An 18,178-nucleotide genomic window follows, 5' to 3' on the forward strand; every position below is an offset into this window, starting at 1 on the left:
TGTCCGAGTTGCACTTGAATTGGGTTAGGGAGGAACTTTCTTTCACATGGATGGGGAGCCTGTTCCATAGAAGGGGTAGTCTTTGTGATACATACCTGTCTCTCCAGCAGGCCCTATTTATAGCACAGGCAAGGTTTAAGTCTTTAGAATGGGTAATTCTGGTGCTGCTTGTTTTGTGGATATGCATGAGTTTTATCAGAGTGGGGTATGACAATGCCCTGTATGCCAAGCATAGACTCCCCTCAAAAGGCTGTAGGAGACAGAATACAGAGATAGGGCCTTGAGGCAATCTGCATAGGACATTTTTCTTACACTCTGTATTCTTTTAGTGGGGAACCTCTGTGGACTTTCCATTTGTTAGATATGCCCTGTTAGGTACATATCAAAGGGGGCATTGTACTCAATGACAGGTCTGATTAATGCTGAATACAGTGGAAAAATGACTTCCTTGGATTTAGATGCCATACCTTTGTTTATAAGTTGTGCAAAATAAAATATTTCCTCACATCATCTCCACAAAGGAGGAGTGACTACAGACCCTGGGAACTATCACCCCATTAGCCTGACAAGTCTGATATGCAAAGCTATGGAATGCATCATCATGGACCTAATAAACAAGGATATAGGGAATGTCCAAACTCTGGATCCCACACAGTTTGGCTTTGTGAAGGGTAGATCATGCCTGCTCAACTTGGTCGACTTCTTTGAGTCAGTCACCAGAGCTGTGGATGAAGGCAAGGTGGTTCATACAGCTTACCTTGATCTGGCCAAGGTCTTTGATACCATTCCCCACTTAGGAATCATAGAAAAACTCACTAAGCTAGGCATCAACTCCTATATCACTAGGTGGGTTGCAAACTAGCTCACAGATAAAACCCACAGTGTGAAAGTAGCTGACTCCAGGTCAGACTGCTGACCAGTCATGAGTGGAGTCCCACAGGGATCAGTGCTGGGTCCTCTCCTGTTTGGTATCTACTTCTCAGAATTCCAGGCCAACATGAGGGGACACGGGCTGATGAAGTTTGCAGACAATTGCAAGTTGGGAACCATTATAAACTCCCCAAGTGATGTTGACAGCCTACAGAAAAGCCTCACTGACACCAATGACTGGTGTCATTGGTGTCTCAATGCCAAAAAATGTGTCATCATCCCCTTTGGGAAAAATCCAGCTCCCATGAATTACCACATCGGTGGTTGTCCACTGAACACAGAAGGCATTATAAGAGATCTGGGAACACAGGTTGACAGCAACCTCTATTTTGACCACTACATTGCCACTGTGGTCAGAAAGACCTTCTATGTGGCACATCTCATTACTAAGGGTTTTGCATCCAGGAAGAAGGAGGTCATTGTCTCCCTCTACTCTTCCCTCATTAGGTCAATCATCGAATACAATGCCCCATTTGGCATGTACCTCACTAGACACCTGCAAAAACTGGAGAGGCCACAAAAGTACCTCAGAAAGAGGATCCTAGACCTTAAACACTTGTCCTATATGGACAGACACAGAAAACTCCAACTATTCTCTGTATCATATCTCCTACTTAGAGGCGATCTCTGCTTGACTTACAAAGCCATGTCTGACCCAGCTCTGTTAGAAATGCTATATCTAAAGAAATCACAATCCCTCCGCACCACATGCTCCAGAGAAATCAACCTTATTACCACAATCAATAGAACGTGCGGGAGGGACAGGTTCATAACCCAGAGACTGCCCATGCTATGGAATACACTTCCCACACATGTCAAACAGAACACCTCACTGGCCCTCTTCAAGACACATCTTGATGAGTGGGTGGCAAATAGAAAATTCACTCTGGGGATCACTCCAGTGGATCTACTTGACAGAGGCACTGAGAACTAAGGTTGAGTGGCACAATGCCAGGGTAATCCTATGGGGTAGGCTTGTAAAGGCTCCAGGGCCATTAGCCTAGTACACACCCATGAACCTATGAACTACTGTAGACACATGATGGTGAAAGGCTAGATTACTGTCTATGTGTGTCCTTAAGTCCCTGACTACTGGGCCAGCTCTAAGGGGTGTGTTGTCAATATGATAGTTACCAGGGATGGATAAGTTCCCAAAGGATACTATAATGCGTTTCTTGGCATTTAGTTTTAGACCATGGCTCTGACACCAGTTGTTTATCTGTGCCAGCCCCTCCTGGAAAACATTTGTCCCATCCCCACCAATACTCCCAGAGAGTACCACTGTATCAGCTGCCCAGGTAATGGTACATGATGTTGAGGGCCCATGTAGTGCAGGGGCTGCATAGGCAGTACTGCCAGGTTGTGACCCAGATGTGCTGGGCATCAGTGCTGCAGAAGTTGAAGGGGTGGCAGGCTGAGCCACACTGGCTGGCCTACCTCTCTGAGTTGGAAATCATTTTGTCAGTTGTCAGAAATTGATGACATCAGAATGTTGTGACCACACATATAAAATAAAAAAAGAAATGGGGTGGTAAGAGACAAAAAAAGTTAAATATAATTAGAACCATCATGTCACATACAATAAATGATTGCAATATAAATACAATTTTACATTTACATTAATTAAACTTTTTAAAAACTACAGCTTGATAATCATTCCAAGTAATCCTTGCAATATATTGCACATATGCTTTTATAAATAATACAGACTACATTAACAACATTGCATTTACGCCAATTTTGTTGAAATTAAAAGTTAATAATTTTTTAATTATTTTACAATGCATTTGTTACCTGTGGGATTTGAACCTACAACATCTGACTGCACTATTTCAATTGACTCCTACAATTTCCTTGAGCTATAAAATGAAGTATGCATGCTTGATTTTTACAGTTAAGATATGCATGCTTAATTTGCAATTAATGTATAGAAAAGCAATACTTTTAATAAAGTAAGAATTATTTTGTGCTGCATACATACCCCTTGCTTTCTTAATTTTTCTAAACATTCAGCATGGGCTTCCCTGCTCACTGCAATCTCCTGGGTAGCTGTAAAATAAAGATGAGAGATAAAGAGAAGAGCATTATGTGTAGCATTCTTGCATATATTCAGCTTTGACTATTATTTAAAGTATCTTTATCTGTATACTTACACAACTATAGCATGTCAGCAGTCCTAAATTCATCCAGCCACTGGTTGAGTTGTGCCTACTTGCAACTTTTCAGGTTGCTGCAGTGGTGCCTGCATTGCTCTCCAGTTTGTAGTATGCAGTCACACTGGGGACAGCCTGGGTAAGACTATTTCAAGCCTCTGATTTATACTGAGACCCAGTATAGTCCACCTGCAATAACCTGTGGCTGGAGTGCTTTACAAGGAGTCCAGTGAAAATTATGTACTCCTCTACACCACATCTTTGAGCCCTAAATTGGGCACCTTCCTTTCTAGCTCCTGCCATGTCCACACAGGTCATGCAGCAAATGTTAAAGTGTTTTCAGGTCATTCATGACATTGCATTTAATGGTCAGTGCACAAACCTGCACAACGATGCCAACCCTGACTGCATGACGTTAAGTGGAGAACAACAATACTAAACAGAGAGGAAGGCAATTTATGAATTAGGAAGAGTAATGTGGCAGTTGGTATTAGTTTATTGGTTGGATGCTGCTGTACCTGTAACGAGGCTCAGTTTTTCAGACATGTATTTGGTACTATAAATGTTATGACCTGACCCATTTTTTTGTATGTGTGGCTTTACACACTGATACAAGTAATTTTTACAATGTGGGATTCAAAGCTTTGTAAAAGAGACTATATATCTTCTTCCACATAGGTGTTTTTACCTACTTGGCACAGAAGAAGTATTTGGCAGTTATGCTCATTAATTATATAAACACACTAAAGAGTCAGTGGTTAACTATTTATGTGTGTGACCTTGAGAAGGTCCTGGTTTATACATTCATGTGTATATTATTATCATTGAAGTGTGAAGCCCTTCCCAGTGCAGAAAAGACACTTTTAAGTACAGAAACATAATTGTCATTATACCCTCAGTCACAAATATAATTATTATGACATCGTTATTATGTATAATTATCTTTATATTGGTCTTTATTTTTAAAAATTGAGTGGAACAGCATTAATAACATTTGGAGTATGTTAGATTAGAACCTTGGCTCACTTGTATTATGGCTATGAACTTACACCAGGTACTACAGGGAAGGCTGGGCAATAGGTGTATTTTTTACAGTCATTACTGTCCTGAGTGCTCATTGCCACTGTGAACCTGTTTGTCAGACATACTCATTAGTTATATATAAACATTAGAGCTGAGTGGTTCACCATGTATGTGTGTGACCCGAAAGTTCAGAAAATGCATTTTATAACTGTAGAACCATAAATGTACTGATACCCACAGTTAAACATATGATAAATATGCTAGCATGTGTACGCTCGATCTACCTGCTATACATAGTTATTTTAATGTATAATTATTTTTATATTGTTCATTTTTATCTTAATTACAGTGGATCAGCATTAAAAAAAACTTTACCGGATTAAAACTCTGACTCACTTGTATCTTGGCCATTGACTTACATCTGTTGCCACAGGTAGAGCAAGGCCGCAGGTGTAATCATTACAGTCAGTACTGTAAATGAGTGCTGACTGTCACGCAATGTGAGTTAGCGTGTTTAAACAATGAAAGACCACATGTGCTACAATTTATCTTTTTATAAAGTGACAAGTCTGCAGGTGATCTGAAAGCATGTTGATCACCACTCAATGCCGCTTTGCGTGTTTGCGCGATGGAAAGCACAAGATGTAACAATGTGTCTTTTTGAAATTGTTAATGTCTGACTATTGTCTGCAGGTGTTATGGAACTGCAGGTGTTGTGGAAGTGTGCTGACCCCCATGCAACTATCCTAGCATGTTTGCGTGATAGAAAGCAAAAGATATAACAGTGTACCTTTTCTGAATTTGACAATGTCTGCTTATTGTCTGTGGCATTACACCGTGTTTGTGCAGAGGTGAGCAACATGCAAATGACACAGGCAAGACTCAATATGTATTACTCATGTAAAATTGTTTATTAGGTTTCATCATTAAAAGATAAATGCAGGCTTTTTATTGAATGCAGCCCTTTGTCTAAATATATATAAACTGAAGTATGATATTAGCATGACTCTTATGTATTAGGCTGACTAATCCTGATAGGAAGAGGCAGTTGAAAAATTTTACATAGGCATAGCAGACAGAATAAATATATAAACAGTATGTAATGCAGAGAACGGAGACGGTGGAACAGGGGAAGTGTATAGCTAATAAAAAGAACAGAAATAGAGGAATAGTAGCCAACATATCTAAACACAGCCCAGCAACACTCAGCTAGCTCTAAAGTGCACTCTTTGTAACATGTCACCAGTGTACTTTGAAAGGATGTCTGATCTTAACAACCTTGCCTACAAAAAAGCATACAGCTTTTTCACATTAAGAGGATGTAAAGGTGCTACAAGTTACATATCAGACTGCATTGCACAAGCTGCTTACTTTTGAAAGAGCACAGTGAGGTATTTTGATGCAGCAGAAGTTTCAATTAGCAGATAAAATGCATTGTAAGATTTCTATGTGGTATACTAAACAATGAGCATTTAGAATAAGCTACTCTTTGACCAGGACTGCCATTCACCCCAACTCTCAAACCATCATTTATGCCTTATTGTTGAGCAAAGCTCATGATTGAACCATGACTGTCATCATGCTGCATCCCCAGGACATAATTGTACTGGGTCTGTGATTTGGAAGCACCTTTGCTAGCCATGGTATAGGCCATGGCCTAGTGAATCTGGACCTACTGCCATTCAGGAGTTGTTCCCAGGCTCCCTCCAGTCCTACTGATTTTATGTTTAAGAAGGTTATTTGGGTGGGGTTTTTGCAATGTTTCTCTCCAGTCTGGCACCTGGGGGGGCTGCCCCTTTTGTCCTACCCTTCCTATACTATCAATTGCAAACATTGTCTGTAATATTTTAATGGCCTTTTTGGAAGTTGTTGGCTGCATGTGAATAGCCTCTGGCCATTTACAGTGCATTTCAATCTCAATAACAAATGCCCATGAATGGGACTATAAAATAAATGTGAATATGTAACCATGACACTGACAGTATATGAGCCTCAGTGTTGTATATGTACTTGTGATGGTACAATAATGGACCATTTGAAATCCAGTCTTGTTTTCTATTAAATATTCAATCTGTTTGTCTATATATGGGCAACACCCTCTAAAACTATAAACCAGGCACTTCATTTTTACAGTTCTCAGATTTCCTCCTGGAAGGCGCCTAACATTTTGTTACATAACATAGAATTAAATAGGAATCAAACAATGGAATTCCTTGACTGAGAGACGGTCAGTCTTGTCTGTCTGTTTATTTACATATTTGTTTATTTGCTAGTATGGTCTGAGTGGATAAAAACCCATTTTCAGTGGTGGCTTGGGAAAAAACCTCCAGAGTGTCACTTAAAGATTACTTGCACATTTTGTATCAGTATTCACAACTGAACATAACAACAGTGTAAGTTACATAGAAATTCAGATATGGTCAGAGATTTTAGATGAGTCAAACACTTACAACAGGTACAATAAGTCATGCTCTTTGGGCTATCCTGTTACCTTAGACAACACTTTATCATTGTGGTTTCTTTCTGGATCAGAACTTTTGTCAGCAGAAAATTATGTTAAAATAGCAGTGTAGCAGTAAACATTGTGGCTGTATAGTATTTGTATCTCTAGTTCAGTTCATGACTGGGATGCCTTATAAAAAAAAAAATGGTGGCACCCAGGGAGGTGCATCTTTGTTAGCTCATCAGGAAGAAATGCTTATTCCTGCTTCTTTTGCACACAACAAATGTCTGAAAATCCTCCTTGTGTGCTCATGTGGTTTCCTAGGGTCTACAGTTTCTTTCCACATTCCAAAGACACAATGTTAAATGAAATGATGAATTAAATGTAGTTTAAATATATTAAAATGAAAATGCTGTAGTGTTGCCTGTCATATAACTAGTGACCTGTGGTTGGTGGTGACCCTGACATGGGAGAGCTGATTGGAAATGGGGTCATTGGTTGATGTAACACATCTTTTTAAGGGAAAATAATTTTTGGGTTCTCTGTCATATATATCCTGTGCATTGTGAAAAAAAATGTAAAAGTAGAAATGTAAGTGGTGTGTGCATGTGGACGATCACTGTCACAATCCCCTCAAATACTGGGCAAAAGGGACTGTGGGCTAAGTAGAAAAACGATACTCTGCCCCACACTGATGTGACCTTGTGACCTTGAAAACTAGTCATGCACCTATAATAAATGGCTGGACCGGGCAGTGTGCATCCAAGTATCACTACATGAATGGGTAAAACTAACAGTAAAAGTACAAAGGTCTTTTATAAATTGTAGACAACGTAACTAGTTGATTTCTTGGTGAAGCATCTTTACACTACCCATGTTACTCCCTGATGCCTCTTGTTTACAACAGATGAGAAGCAGTGTGATTAAAAACTGTACAGACCCCATTTGGAATGAGAAGATTGTTTTCACTGAACTATTTCCAACTCTCTGCCGAAGAATGAAGATCCAGATTAAAGATTTTGAAAACACCACTGGTGTACCAGTAGGAACTCACTTTATAGACATTACCAAGATCTCGCATGCAGGAGAAAAAGGTAAGATTATGATGAAAAAGACGATTTTCTATATATATATAACTATCAGAATTAAAATTAAAGTCATGCACTAACAGATCTAGCTTATGAAGAATGACAGAAAATAAGAATTATGTTGAATAACAACTGATTCATTGCTTATGACAACCCCCCCCCACACACACACTGTCACACACTACACAGATACACACACACACACACACACACACACACACACACACACACACACACACACACACACACACACACACACACACACACACAAGCACACAGTCACATACACCACACAGATACATACACAGACACACAGACAAGCACACACACACACACACACACACACACACACACACACACACACACACACACACACACGCAACCATACAAAAAGTACGTTTTTATTTCACATGAAAAGTTACATGAATGTGAACCAACTTTTTTTATACTCCATTATATATATTCTCTAACTAATCCATCTGCTTGCTAACAGTTCCTCTACATCTGAGGGACAATCAATATGTGGAGTACATACGGCAGCAAGTTCATAAAGGTCCAGTTTAAACATCAGGTGTCCTGCACACATCATCCAAAACACCATGATGCATGTCAGTCTCCCATTGGTGTTGTATGATCTAACAATTCCTCAGATGTGTTTAAATGAAGCTATCCAAAATGTTTTCTCTACAGATTTAAAAGGGGTGTACTTTCAAAAAACAGAGCCAGTGCAATCATTTATCTTGGAGATTGCTGCAGTCAGGAGGTTTATTGTATTTAAATATTTCTTTAATTTTCCTGTAAATACACCACATACAACAATCGTAGAATTGATTATGCATTGCTAGGCTGATTATAATATTGTAAGATGTGTTATTAAACAGTACGTATTTAAACTAAATGTTACTGGCCTATATAGCACGTTGTAGCTTCACAGACCAGCTACAGTGATTCTTGTTTGCGTGTTTTCCTAGCAGTTTTGTACTTTAGGTATACTGTTTCAATGGCCAGCCTAGAGGGAATGAGAATATATACAGTCTTCACTGAAGAACAGTGATGAATTTCATTTTTTTGAAGACGGTGGTATTGCCAAACAATTATACCCACAAACAAGAGTTTCTGAATCCTACACATTGTCACTGGCATGATCTTAATGAATCCTGGTATACCAATACCAGTGTTTGTAAAGAAAAAAATGAAACACGTTTAAGAAGAAAATCCATGATCATGTTTCATTTTTTTTGTGTGTGTAATGTGGGTGGTGAAGCTCCCACATCTCATTATGAATATTTGTGCCCCAACAGATATTCCTGATAATTAATATAATTATTTATTTATTTGTCTTTGTTTACTGGGAAAGTCCAACTGGGTGATACCTACTTTTAGTGGAAGCCCAGGGAGAAAAGCTCCATTTGCTTACATTGCATTATACTAAGTTCCAGTTAAACACAGAGTAGTTACATTTCTATTTGCATTTCTACACAAACAGTAGTTACATTTATACGCAAATGGCCTAATATTTTACAGAGGTGGAAGGTACTAAAGAGAAAGATAAAAAGATAAAAGCACTGACATTTGTTTAATTCTATGACTATTTATTGTATGTGGTCTCAGATTTAAGAAGCAGCTCTCCAGAGGATCATGGAGCATAATTTTTGATGTTTAAAAGCAAGTTTTCCAAATGTACTTGTAGCCACAAACAAGCAAACAAACAAACAAAGAAAAAAAAACAACACCCGCACTGCTGCAATGGCAGCAATTACCTGAGAGAGAAGCAAAAGATAATGTACCACCTTATATGCCAGCGGTTCATCCTAGCCACCCACTGACATTTCTCACCCATTACTTAATCTTGTGGGAAGAAATAGCCAAGGAATTATTATGGCTGGGCTTGTATAAGCCCTAGGGCCGATAGCCTAGTACCAACCTATGAACCTATGAACTACTGGGTAAACGGCAGTAGTTGATAGCTCCTCATAAGGAGGTCAGTAAAAGAGTCTAACCTGCAGCCTTTGGTGTCTGTCCAAGCATAATTAGAACTAGGAATTAGAGGATAAGCAGCATCCCAGACTTCTGAGAGATAACATTTTTCAGAAGTGGTTCACCTGCCACTTGCATGTGCTGACCATTTTCCTGGTTTATTGAAAGCAATCTAGGAGGGGTCCAGTCTCCACTGAAGAGGGACTGTGGCTAACTTGGGGTTCAGCAAGCAGTTCTCCACCCTAAATAGGAAGTTTTTCAGTTTTTTTTGCTTAATTAAGTATTTTTCTGCTTCAGGACTGTCCTAAAAAGGATGTTTTCCAAAAAGTTAAAATCTCAGTAAAATAGAAGAATCTCAGTGAACTGACCTTATAGGAACAGCATGCATTCTAAATAGGTTCATAGGTAGGTACTAGGCTATCTGCCCGAAGGCATTTATAAGCCTAGCCGGAATGTATTGGCTTTCGCTGCCCCCTTAGATTAGTTCCGTGTGCTTCTATCCAACAGAGCCATTGAAGTAATCTCCGGGGTAAACTTTCTGTTTCCCATCGACTCGTCAAGGTTTCTCTTGAAGAGGATTAGTGAGGAGCTCTGCCTAATTGTTCCAGAGCATGGGAAGTCTCTGGGATTAGAATCTATCCATCCAGCATGTCCTATTTATTGTTGTGGTGAGGTTTAGATCCCTAGAGCGTGTGGCTCGAGGGAATAAGGTTTTCTTTAGGTGGAGCATGTCCATCACTTTTGGGTTGGACATGGCTTTGTATGTCAGGCAGAGATCACCTCTGAGTAGGCAGTATGCAATAGAGTACAGCTGGAGTTTCTTCAGTTGAGCTGCATAGGGCATCTGTTTGAGGCCAGTGATCCTCTTGGTGAGGTACTTCTGTGGTCTTTCCAGCTGTTGCAGGTGTCTTGTAAGGTACATCCCAAATGGGGCATTGTACTCTATGATGGGTCTGATGAGTGATGCATAGAGGGCCACAATGACCTCTTTTGATCTGGATGCAAACCCTTTTGTGATTAGGTGGGCCACATAGAAGGATTTTCTAACTACTTTGGCAATGTGATTATCAAAGGAGAGGTTACTATCTACTTGGGTCCCCAGATCCCTTATTACATCTTCCGTATTTAGGGGCTAGCACCTATGTGGTAGTTTGTGGGTACTTTGTTTTTTTCCAAAGGGGATGACTATGCACTTTTTGGCATTTAGCTTGAGGCCATGGTTTTGACACCAAGTATCTGTCTCAGTGAGACCCTTTTGGAGGATGTTTGTGTCCACCAGAGAGTCAATTATAGCCCCTAGTTTGCAGTTGTCTGCGAACTTGGTCAGCCATAGTCCTTCTGTGCTTGCCTGTACCTCTGAGAAGTATATGCTAAACAGAAGGGGTCCTAGGACTGAGCCCAGGGGAACACCACTTGTAACCAGTTTAGAGTCAGACCTAGCTCCCACAACTCTTACCATGTGGGTTCTGTCCGTGAGCCAGTTGGCAACCCATCTCGTGACGTAGGGGTTTATGTTCAGGCTGGTGAGCTTGTCTATAATACCTGAATGGGGAATGGTGTTGAAGGCCTTTGCAAGGTCTAGGTAGGCTGTGTGGACCACCTTTCCCTCGTCTATAGCCTTGGTAACTGTCTCAAAGAAGTACACCAGGTTTAGGAGGCATGATCTGCCCTTAACAAAGCCGAACTGGGTAGGGTCCAGTTTTTGGAGGTTCCCAATGTCTCTGTTTATGAGATCCATGATGGTGTGCTCCATAGCCTTGCAGATCAAGCTAGTCTGGCTTATAGGGTGATAGTTTCCAGGGCTTTTTGTGGCTCCACCTTTGTGGAGTGGAATAACCATTGCTGTGTGCCACTCTATGGGTACATAGTCTGTGGAGAGGCTGAGTTTGAACAGTGTGTTTAGGTGAGGGGTTAATTCATCTTTGAGCTCATGTAGGATGCAGCCTGGGACACCATCCGGTCCCATTGATGCTGTGTTTTTGGCTTTGGAGAGGGCTGTTTTAACCTGAGTGTCTGTGACTTCAGGGACACTACATTCTTTTGGTATGGTTATGGGCCCTTTTGGGGGTGAGAGGGGGATGACGTTTTCACTGAACTTTTCTGCCATGATGTTGGTGATATCTGTTGGTTCAGTGTATTTTGTGCCATTCTGCACTAACTCTGAGCAGATCTGAGAATTGCCACTTAGATTCTTGACATAGCTAAAGAATGCCTTGTGGGTATCTTTGGAGTCCTTGGCACTTTTTCTTTCAAAGCTAGCCTTGGATGATTTTATGAGGGATCGTAGTTTCTTGCTGATACTGATCAGGATGTCTTCCCTTCTTGGGATTTTACTCTTTTCTGTACTAGTTTCCTCCTTCTATTATATAGCTTGTTTATGGCAGGGGTCCACCAGACTGGTTTCCTTTTCATGGAGGAATGAGTCTTAGTTTTGCTTGGGATAGCATGATCCATGCATTCTTGTAGGCGCCAGTAGAGTGCATTAGTAAAGGATTTTGCAGCTTGGACAGGGTTATCCTTTGGCATGGGGGCTTTGAAACTTTTCACCTTGGTCTTAAGTAATGTGGTTTGCTTTTAAAAGTTTTTCATGGTGGTTTCTTTGATGGAGGATGCGGGCAGAATGTGAATATCAAGAGTGATTAGTTTATGGTCAGATCTAACCAGCGTGGGGTTGGCCTCTGGTGTGGAACACCAGTCACCCATGTTGGTGATGACCAGGTCCAATATGTTGTCACCTCTGGTGGGGGTGTTGACCAGTTGATCCAGGGCATTTGAGTTTATAAATTGTAGGAAATGTTGGGCAAGGGAGTTAGTACTTGAGTAGTTCTCCAAGTTAATGTTTGGGTAATTGAAATTACCCAATATCATGGTGTTTGGTAGGACCTTTATGTTTTCCAGTGTTTCCAGAAATGCGGAATGGGGCTCCTGGGACATGGTGGGTGATCTGTAGCAAGCTGCAATTTGAATTGCAGTTTTGCAGTTGTTAGTTGCACATGGATGATTTCTGAAGCATCGTGCTGTGCCACTAACCTGGAGGTGTGGGTATCCTTGATGAATATGGATATGCCCCCACCTTTTGTATTTTGGTCCAGGTTTTGTGGCCGAACTGTATTGTATGAGTTGTAGCCTGGTAGTGCTGGAGTACTCCCTGAAGCCTTAAACCAGGTTTCTGTTACCGCACATATATCGATTTTCTCCATACTGAGGAGTGCCTTGAGTGCATGCATTTTGAAGTTTAGACATCTGGCACTGAGTAGCATTACCCTCAGTTTTTTGTTACTTGTGCTATTTATGGCGGTGGGTTTGTCCTTTGAGCCTTGCCTAAAAAAGGCACTATGGAGGTGGCAAGAGCCTTGGCCAGTATTTGAAAGCCTAAGAGTGACAGGTGCAAGCCATCTCTAGCGAAGCAGCGTGGCTTGTCGAGCATGTCATCCCAGGCTGACAGACATTGGATCCCCTTTGAATGACACCAGAAGCTTAGCCAATTGTTGAAATTGATAATTCTTTCTTTATACCATGGTATCATTCTTGGTGAGGGCAGGATACTACTCAGCGTCAGGGCCATACCCGCCTGGGCTATGTGAACATAGAGCTGCTCCATGTCTCTTTTCATGTAGTCCAGGGAGGTACGGCTCAGGTCATTCACACCAACATGGACAATGACAGAGTTGCATTTGTACTTGTTCTGGAGTGACCTGAGTGCTTGTGTTATGTGACGGATCCTGGCACCCTACAGGCAGCTAACAGTAACCTTCTCCTTGTTCAGCGTAGTGAGTGGGACGTCAGTGTGCCTGACTATAGAGTCACCTATTACTAGTGTGTTGGTGGGTTATTTTGCTTTACGGGCTGTGATTGCATGGCACACTGGTTTTGTGAAGTATGTGTTTCATGGTTTGTGTTGGGGGGGTGGAGGTTGCTTGGATGTCTGCTTTGGAGGTCTCTGTTGCTTTTGCAGATATTTATTTAGAGCCTCCGAGTATGTTTTCTTGTATTTATGTGTGTTTTTTGCCGGTGCTGGTTTCATAGGTCTATGTGAGACTGGTGGTGTGATGCAAGTAATTCCCTTCACCTCTTGACTGTCTGGTCCAGTCTTGGGTTGAGAGAGCTTAGCCTCCAGTTTGGCTGTATAATTGCATCTCTCGCATGTATTAGTGTTTGGTGGTAGGAGGAGATGGTTGTCTGTGTACATGAGGCAGTTGTAACATTGCTTCAAAATACCCAGACTCACCAGTTGGACTGGACAGTACACCTGAAACTGTCCTTTGGACATGCCTGGATAGATACTGTGAACTGTTTTACTGATTGACTGGTAAGGTCAAATAGAGAGCCTTGTCCTTCTCTAAAGTATAGGGGGGTCTAGTGCTAAGGTTTATTAGTGCTTGCTATGAGTTTTGAACAAGTGCCGGGCTGAGAAATGAATGGTTTGAGTTCTTAAGTTGAAAGTTTGTCTAGTTCCAAGGGAAAAATTGAAGAATAGACTTTGTGGAGCCGGGAATAGTTATACCCTATCTAACCGGCAAATGTGGGTTTTATAGCAGGGAAATAAAAGAGATAGAAATTAGCCCAAAATGGCCAATAAACTACTAATTTCTGGGCTGAAACCACTCCTCCAGGGACGGATAGGCTGCTCTAAGCTCCCATCTCTCACAGGTGAACAGAGAAACTTCCTTCTATCCAAGTAAGGTATGGGCAAACACAGAAACTTGTAACACAGCCCTAACCTGAAAACTGGACTATACTAGCTTAGAAAGGTGGAAAAACAAGTATTTTTTTTGTGTGTTTTTTTTTTTCAGAAAATAAAGCAGATACAATCAAAATGTTGTTTTTTTTGCCTAATAATGGCTTTATTTAGTCTGTTTTGGTCCAAGGTCATCATGTTAAGGAAATTTTGTAGCCCTTTTAGGTCTAAAGTGGCCCTAATAAGGACTTTTTTAAAAAGCTAGGTTTAAAGCTGGTTAAAATCTCAGTATAGTCTGCTGTCCAAATAAGGATTTTTTTAAAAGAATGTCAAGTAAAATTCCAAGTAAAGACCTAGTGGAGTCTGCCATCCTAATAAGCATGTCTGTGTGGTCAACATATTAAACCTGCCTGATAATGACCTTTTCAGTTATTTTGCCAAAGTTGGCTAAATAAAAACCTCTGGATGCCTTGGTTCTTGAGAGTAGTTTTTATTCAAAGTAAGTTAGCAAATCAGATATGCAGGAGGTCCATCAGAGTGGGGCCTGACAATGCCCTGTATGGCAGGTGGGTCTATATTAGATCACCGACTGCTGAAAGAAACGAACGATGATTAATCGACCCTATGTAAGCGAAAGCTTACAATCTCAAACTGTCAGAACAGAGATTTTTTTCCTAGGGAAAAAAATCGCTGTTCCAAAACACATACACACAACACAAGCACACCATACAAACAGCAATCCACACACATACACCTAAAATCTTACAACTAACCCTACAATAAACTATACACACACCACTAACTATCCACTTACCTTAACCCAAACCCTAACCCTAAGGTCCGTCATTATCGCACACTCACCTCACCCGCTCCCTAACCCTAACTCACCTAACCCGCCCTAACCCTTACGTCCGCACAATCGCACACATACCTAACCCGCCCTAACCCTAATTCACCTAACCCACCCTAACCCTCACATGGATACAATTGCACACTTACCTGATCCCGACCCGTAACTTTCCACAACAGCACTGAAAATACCGAAGCAACAGAAACAGACAGCCAAATTCTTTCCCTAGGAAAGAATTCTGGTTTCTGTTCCTTCGATATTTTCAGCTTTCGCTCAGTAGGGTTCGATATTAGAACATTCGAAGGTTTTAAACCTCGATGTTCTAATATAGACCCTGTTAGGCATAGATCTTCCCTCAATAGCATGTAGGAGACAGAATACAGGGATAATGCCTTGAGGTAGTCTGCATAGGACATGTTATTTACGTACTGTATTATTTTAGTGAGGAACCTCTGTGGACACTATAGCTGTTGGATATGCCTTTTTAGGTGTATACCAAAGGAGGAAATGTACTCAATGATAGGAATGATGAATGCCGAATACAGTGGAACAATGACTTCCTTGGACTTAGATACCGTACCTTTGTTTACAAGTTGCACAACATGGACTGATTTTCTGTACACTCATGATAGTCAAAAGCCAGACCACTGTCTGTATCCCTAAGTCCCTGACTACTGGGTCAACTTTAAGGGGTATGTTGCCAATATGATAGTTACAAGGGGTGGATCTGGATGACTCCCCAAAGGATACTACTATGCATTTCTTGGCATTTAGGTTTTGCCCATGGCTCTGACACCAGTTATTTGTCTGTGTCAAGCCTTCCTGGAGAACATTTGTGTCAGTACAGGATTCAGTGACAGCTCCTAATTTGCAATCATCTGCAAATTTAGTCAGCCAGAGGCCATCAACATTGGGCTTAACTTCAAAGAAGTGAATGCAAAAAAGGAGTGGTCCCAGGACCGATCCTTGAGGGACTCCACTTATAATTGGCCTCTTTGTAGAGGTGGAGTCCCTAATTCTAACTTTCTGTTTCCTGTCTGTGAGCCAGTTGGCTATTCTCTGAGTGAGATAAGGGTTTTTAACGTAACCTCTTGAGTTTGTCAGCAATCTCCGAATTGGGTGTTGTGTCAGTTGCCTTGGCCAGGTCAAGATAGGCAGTGTGAACCATTTTGCCCTCATCCATTGTTTTGGTGACCTTCTCAAAGAAATCCACCAGGGTGAGTAGGCATGACCTGAACTAGATGAAACAAAATTGGGTTGGGTCCAGTGTCTGAAGGTTTACTGTAAGATCATTAGTCATTTCCATGATAATTCTTTCCATGGCTTTGTATATGAGACTAGTGAGACTTATTGGTCTATAGTTTCCAAGGTCTGTAGATGGCCCACCTTAGTGCAGAGAGATGACTGTTGCTGTTCTCTACTCATGAGACACAAAGCCTTTTTGGAGGCTACAGTTAAATAGCAATTGCAAAGGCTCTGATAGGTCATGTTACATGATATTTGGAAGGCATTGTGGGATATTGTCTGGGCCCATTGATGGAGTGTTCTTGGCCTTATAGAGAGGATTAAGGACCTGTTCCTTGGTGACAGCAGGGGGAGTTATATTTGATGGTATTTCCTGAGGGAAGGTTGGGAGGGGGGTAAAGTTGGAGCTGAATTTGTTGGCCAGTAGGTTTGTTATATCTTCCGGCTCGGTATAGGTGCCTCCATTTTCAGTGAGCTCTGCACACAATTGTGTATTGCCTTTGAGGTTGTAGACATAGCTAAAAATGCCTTGTGGTTGTCCTTGGCCTGGGGAGGCCAACTTTACCTTGAATTTGGCTTTAATAGACTTTATTTGTCCTCTGAGTTGTTTGTTTAGTTTGAGAGTGCATTTATCCTGCTGGGTGCTGCAACTTCTGATTTTTGCCATGATTTTCTTCTTTATGTTATACAACCTATTGATTTTGTGATTCCACCAGTGTGGCATGTTTTTGAGTTAGTCCTGTACTTCTTCTTGGTTGGTACAGCTACCTCTGTGCAGCTATTAATAAACTTATATAGGGTTTCAGAGAATATTTTTGCACAGGCAGTATTCTCAGGGCTTATGAGGGCATGAAATTTGCCAGGTTATGCCTTAATAGTAGGAAGTTAATCTTAGAGTAATTCCTAAATATTTCAGGGTTAAATGGGGTTCCAGGTTTTATGTTTACTTCAAAAGAGACCATTTTGTGGTCTGACTTTACTAGGGAAGACATTACACTAGGGGGTGTGCAGCACTCTCCCATATTAGTGTGAACCAGATCGAATATGGTTGCACCCCTGGTTGGTGCATTGACAATATGGTGCAGGGAATTTGTGTTTACAAAATCCAGGAATCTCTGCACCTTTACGTTTGGTGTTATGTAGGATTCCCAGTTAATAGTGGGGTAATTAAACTCACCCATAAATATGGTATCAAGTTGGATGATGAGTGTTTCCAATAAGTTTAAATCCATGGTATGGTTTCCTGATTCACATAGGGGAACCTATAGCTTGCAAGGAAGTGGTATTGGATTTTGTGTATGGTGATTTGAACATGGAGAAGCTCAAGTGCATTGTCCTGGTTGATCAGCCTTTGGGTATATTTATTTTTGATGTAAATCAAGACGCCTCCACCTTTATTCCCTGTCAGTGTAGTAGCGGGTCTAAATGTGTGGCAGACATAAGTTTGTACTGCCAGTGTGCTGTCCATAGCTTTAAACTGTGTGTCAGTGACCACAAAGATATCAGCATTCTCTAAGGTGAAGAGAGCTTGTAGGAAGTGGAATTTTTTGTTTAGACTGCTAGCACTGAGCACTAATAACTTTAGATTTTCTTGGTTTTGATTTGCTATGTCAGAAGTATTTTCAGTTTGGCATTGCCTAAAAAGCAGTATGGGGGAAGACAATGTTTTAGATAATATTTGAAAGCCTAGAGGGGAGAGGTGCAGACCATCCCTGGCATAGCAGTGTGGTCTGTTGACTATCTCCTGCCATGCTGACAAATATTGCACCCTCTTTAATGACACCAGAAATT

At 41.0% G+C, this 18,178-nt stretch overlaps 1 protein-coding gene across 1 annotated transcript in view; it reads left to right on the forward strand.

The window, feature by feature from the left end:
- The window catches only part of LOC122797634 (otoferlin-like), a 1,687,021-nt gene that overhangs the window by 323,462 nt on the left and 1,345,381 nt on the right, over positions 1-18,178 (forward strand). The window contains exon 7 of the mRNA XM_044066178.1: positions 7,457-7,643. Within this exon, the coding sequence (XP_043922113.1) occupies positions 7,457-7,643 (187 nt within the window). The remainder of the gene's footprint in view (positions 1-7,456; positions 7,644-18,178) is intronic.

The sequence above is a fragment of the Protopterus annectens genome, chromosome 3.part1, assembly GCF_019279795.1.
Source record: "Protopterus annectens isolate FY-2018-M chromosome 3.part1, PAN1.0, whole genome shotgun sequence".
Taxonomy (NCBI): Eukaryota; Metazoa; Chordata; order Ceratodontiformes; family Protopteridae; genus Protopterus; species Protopterus annectens.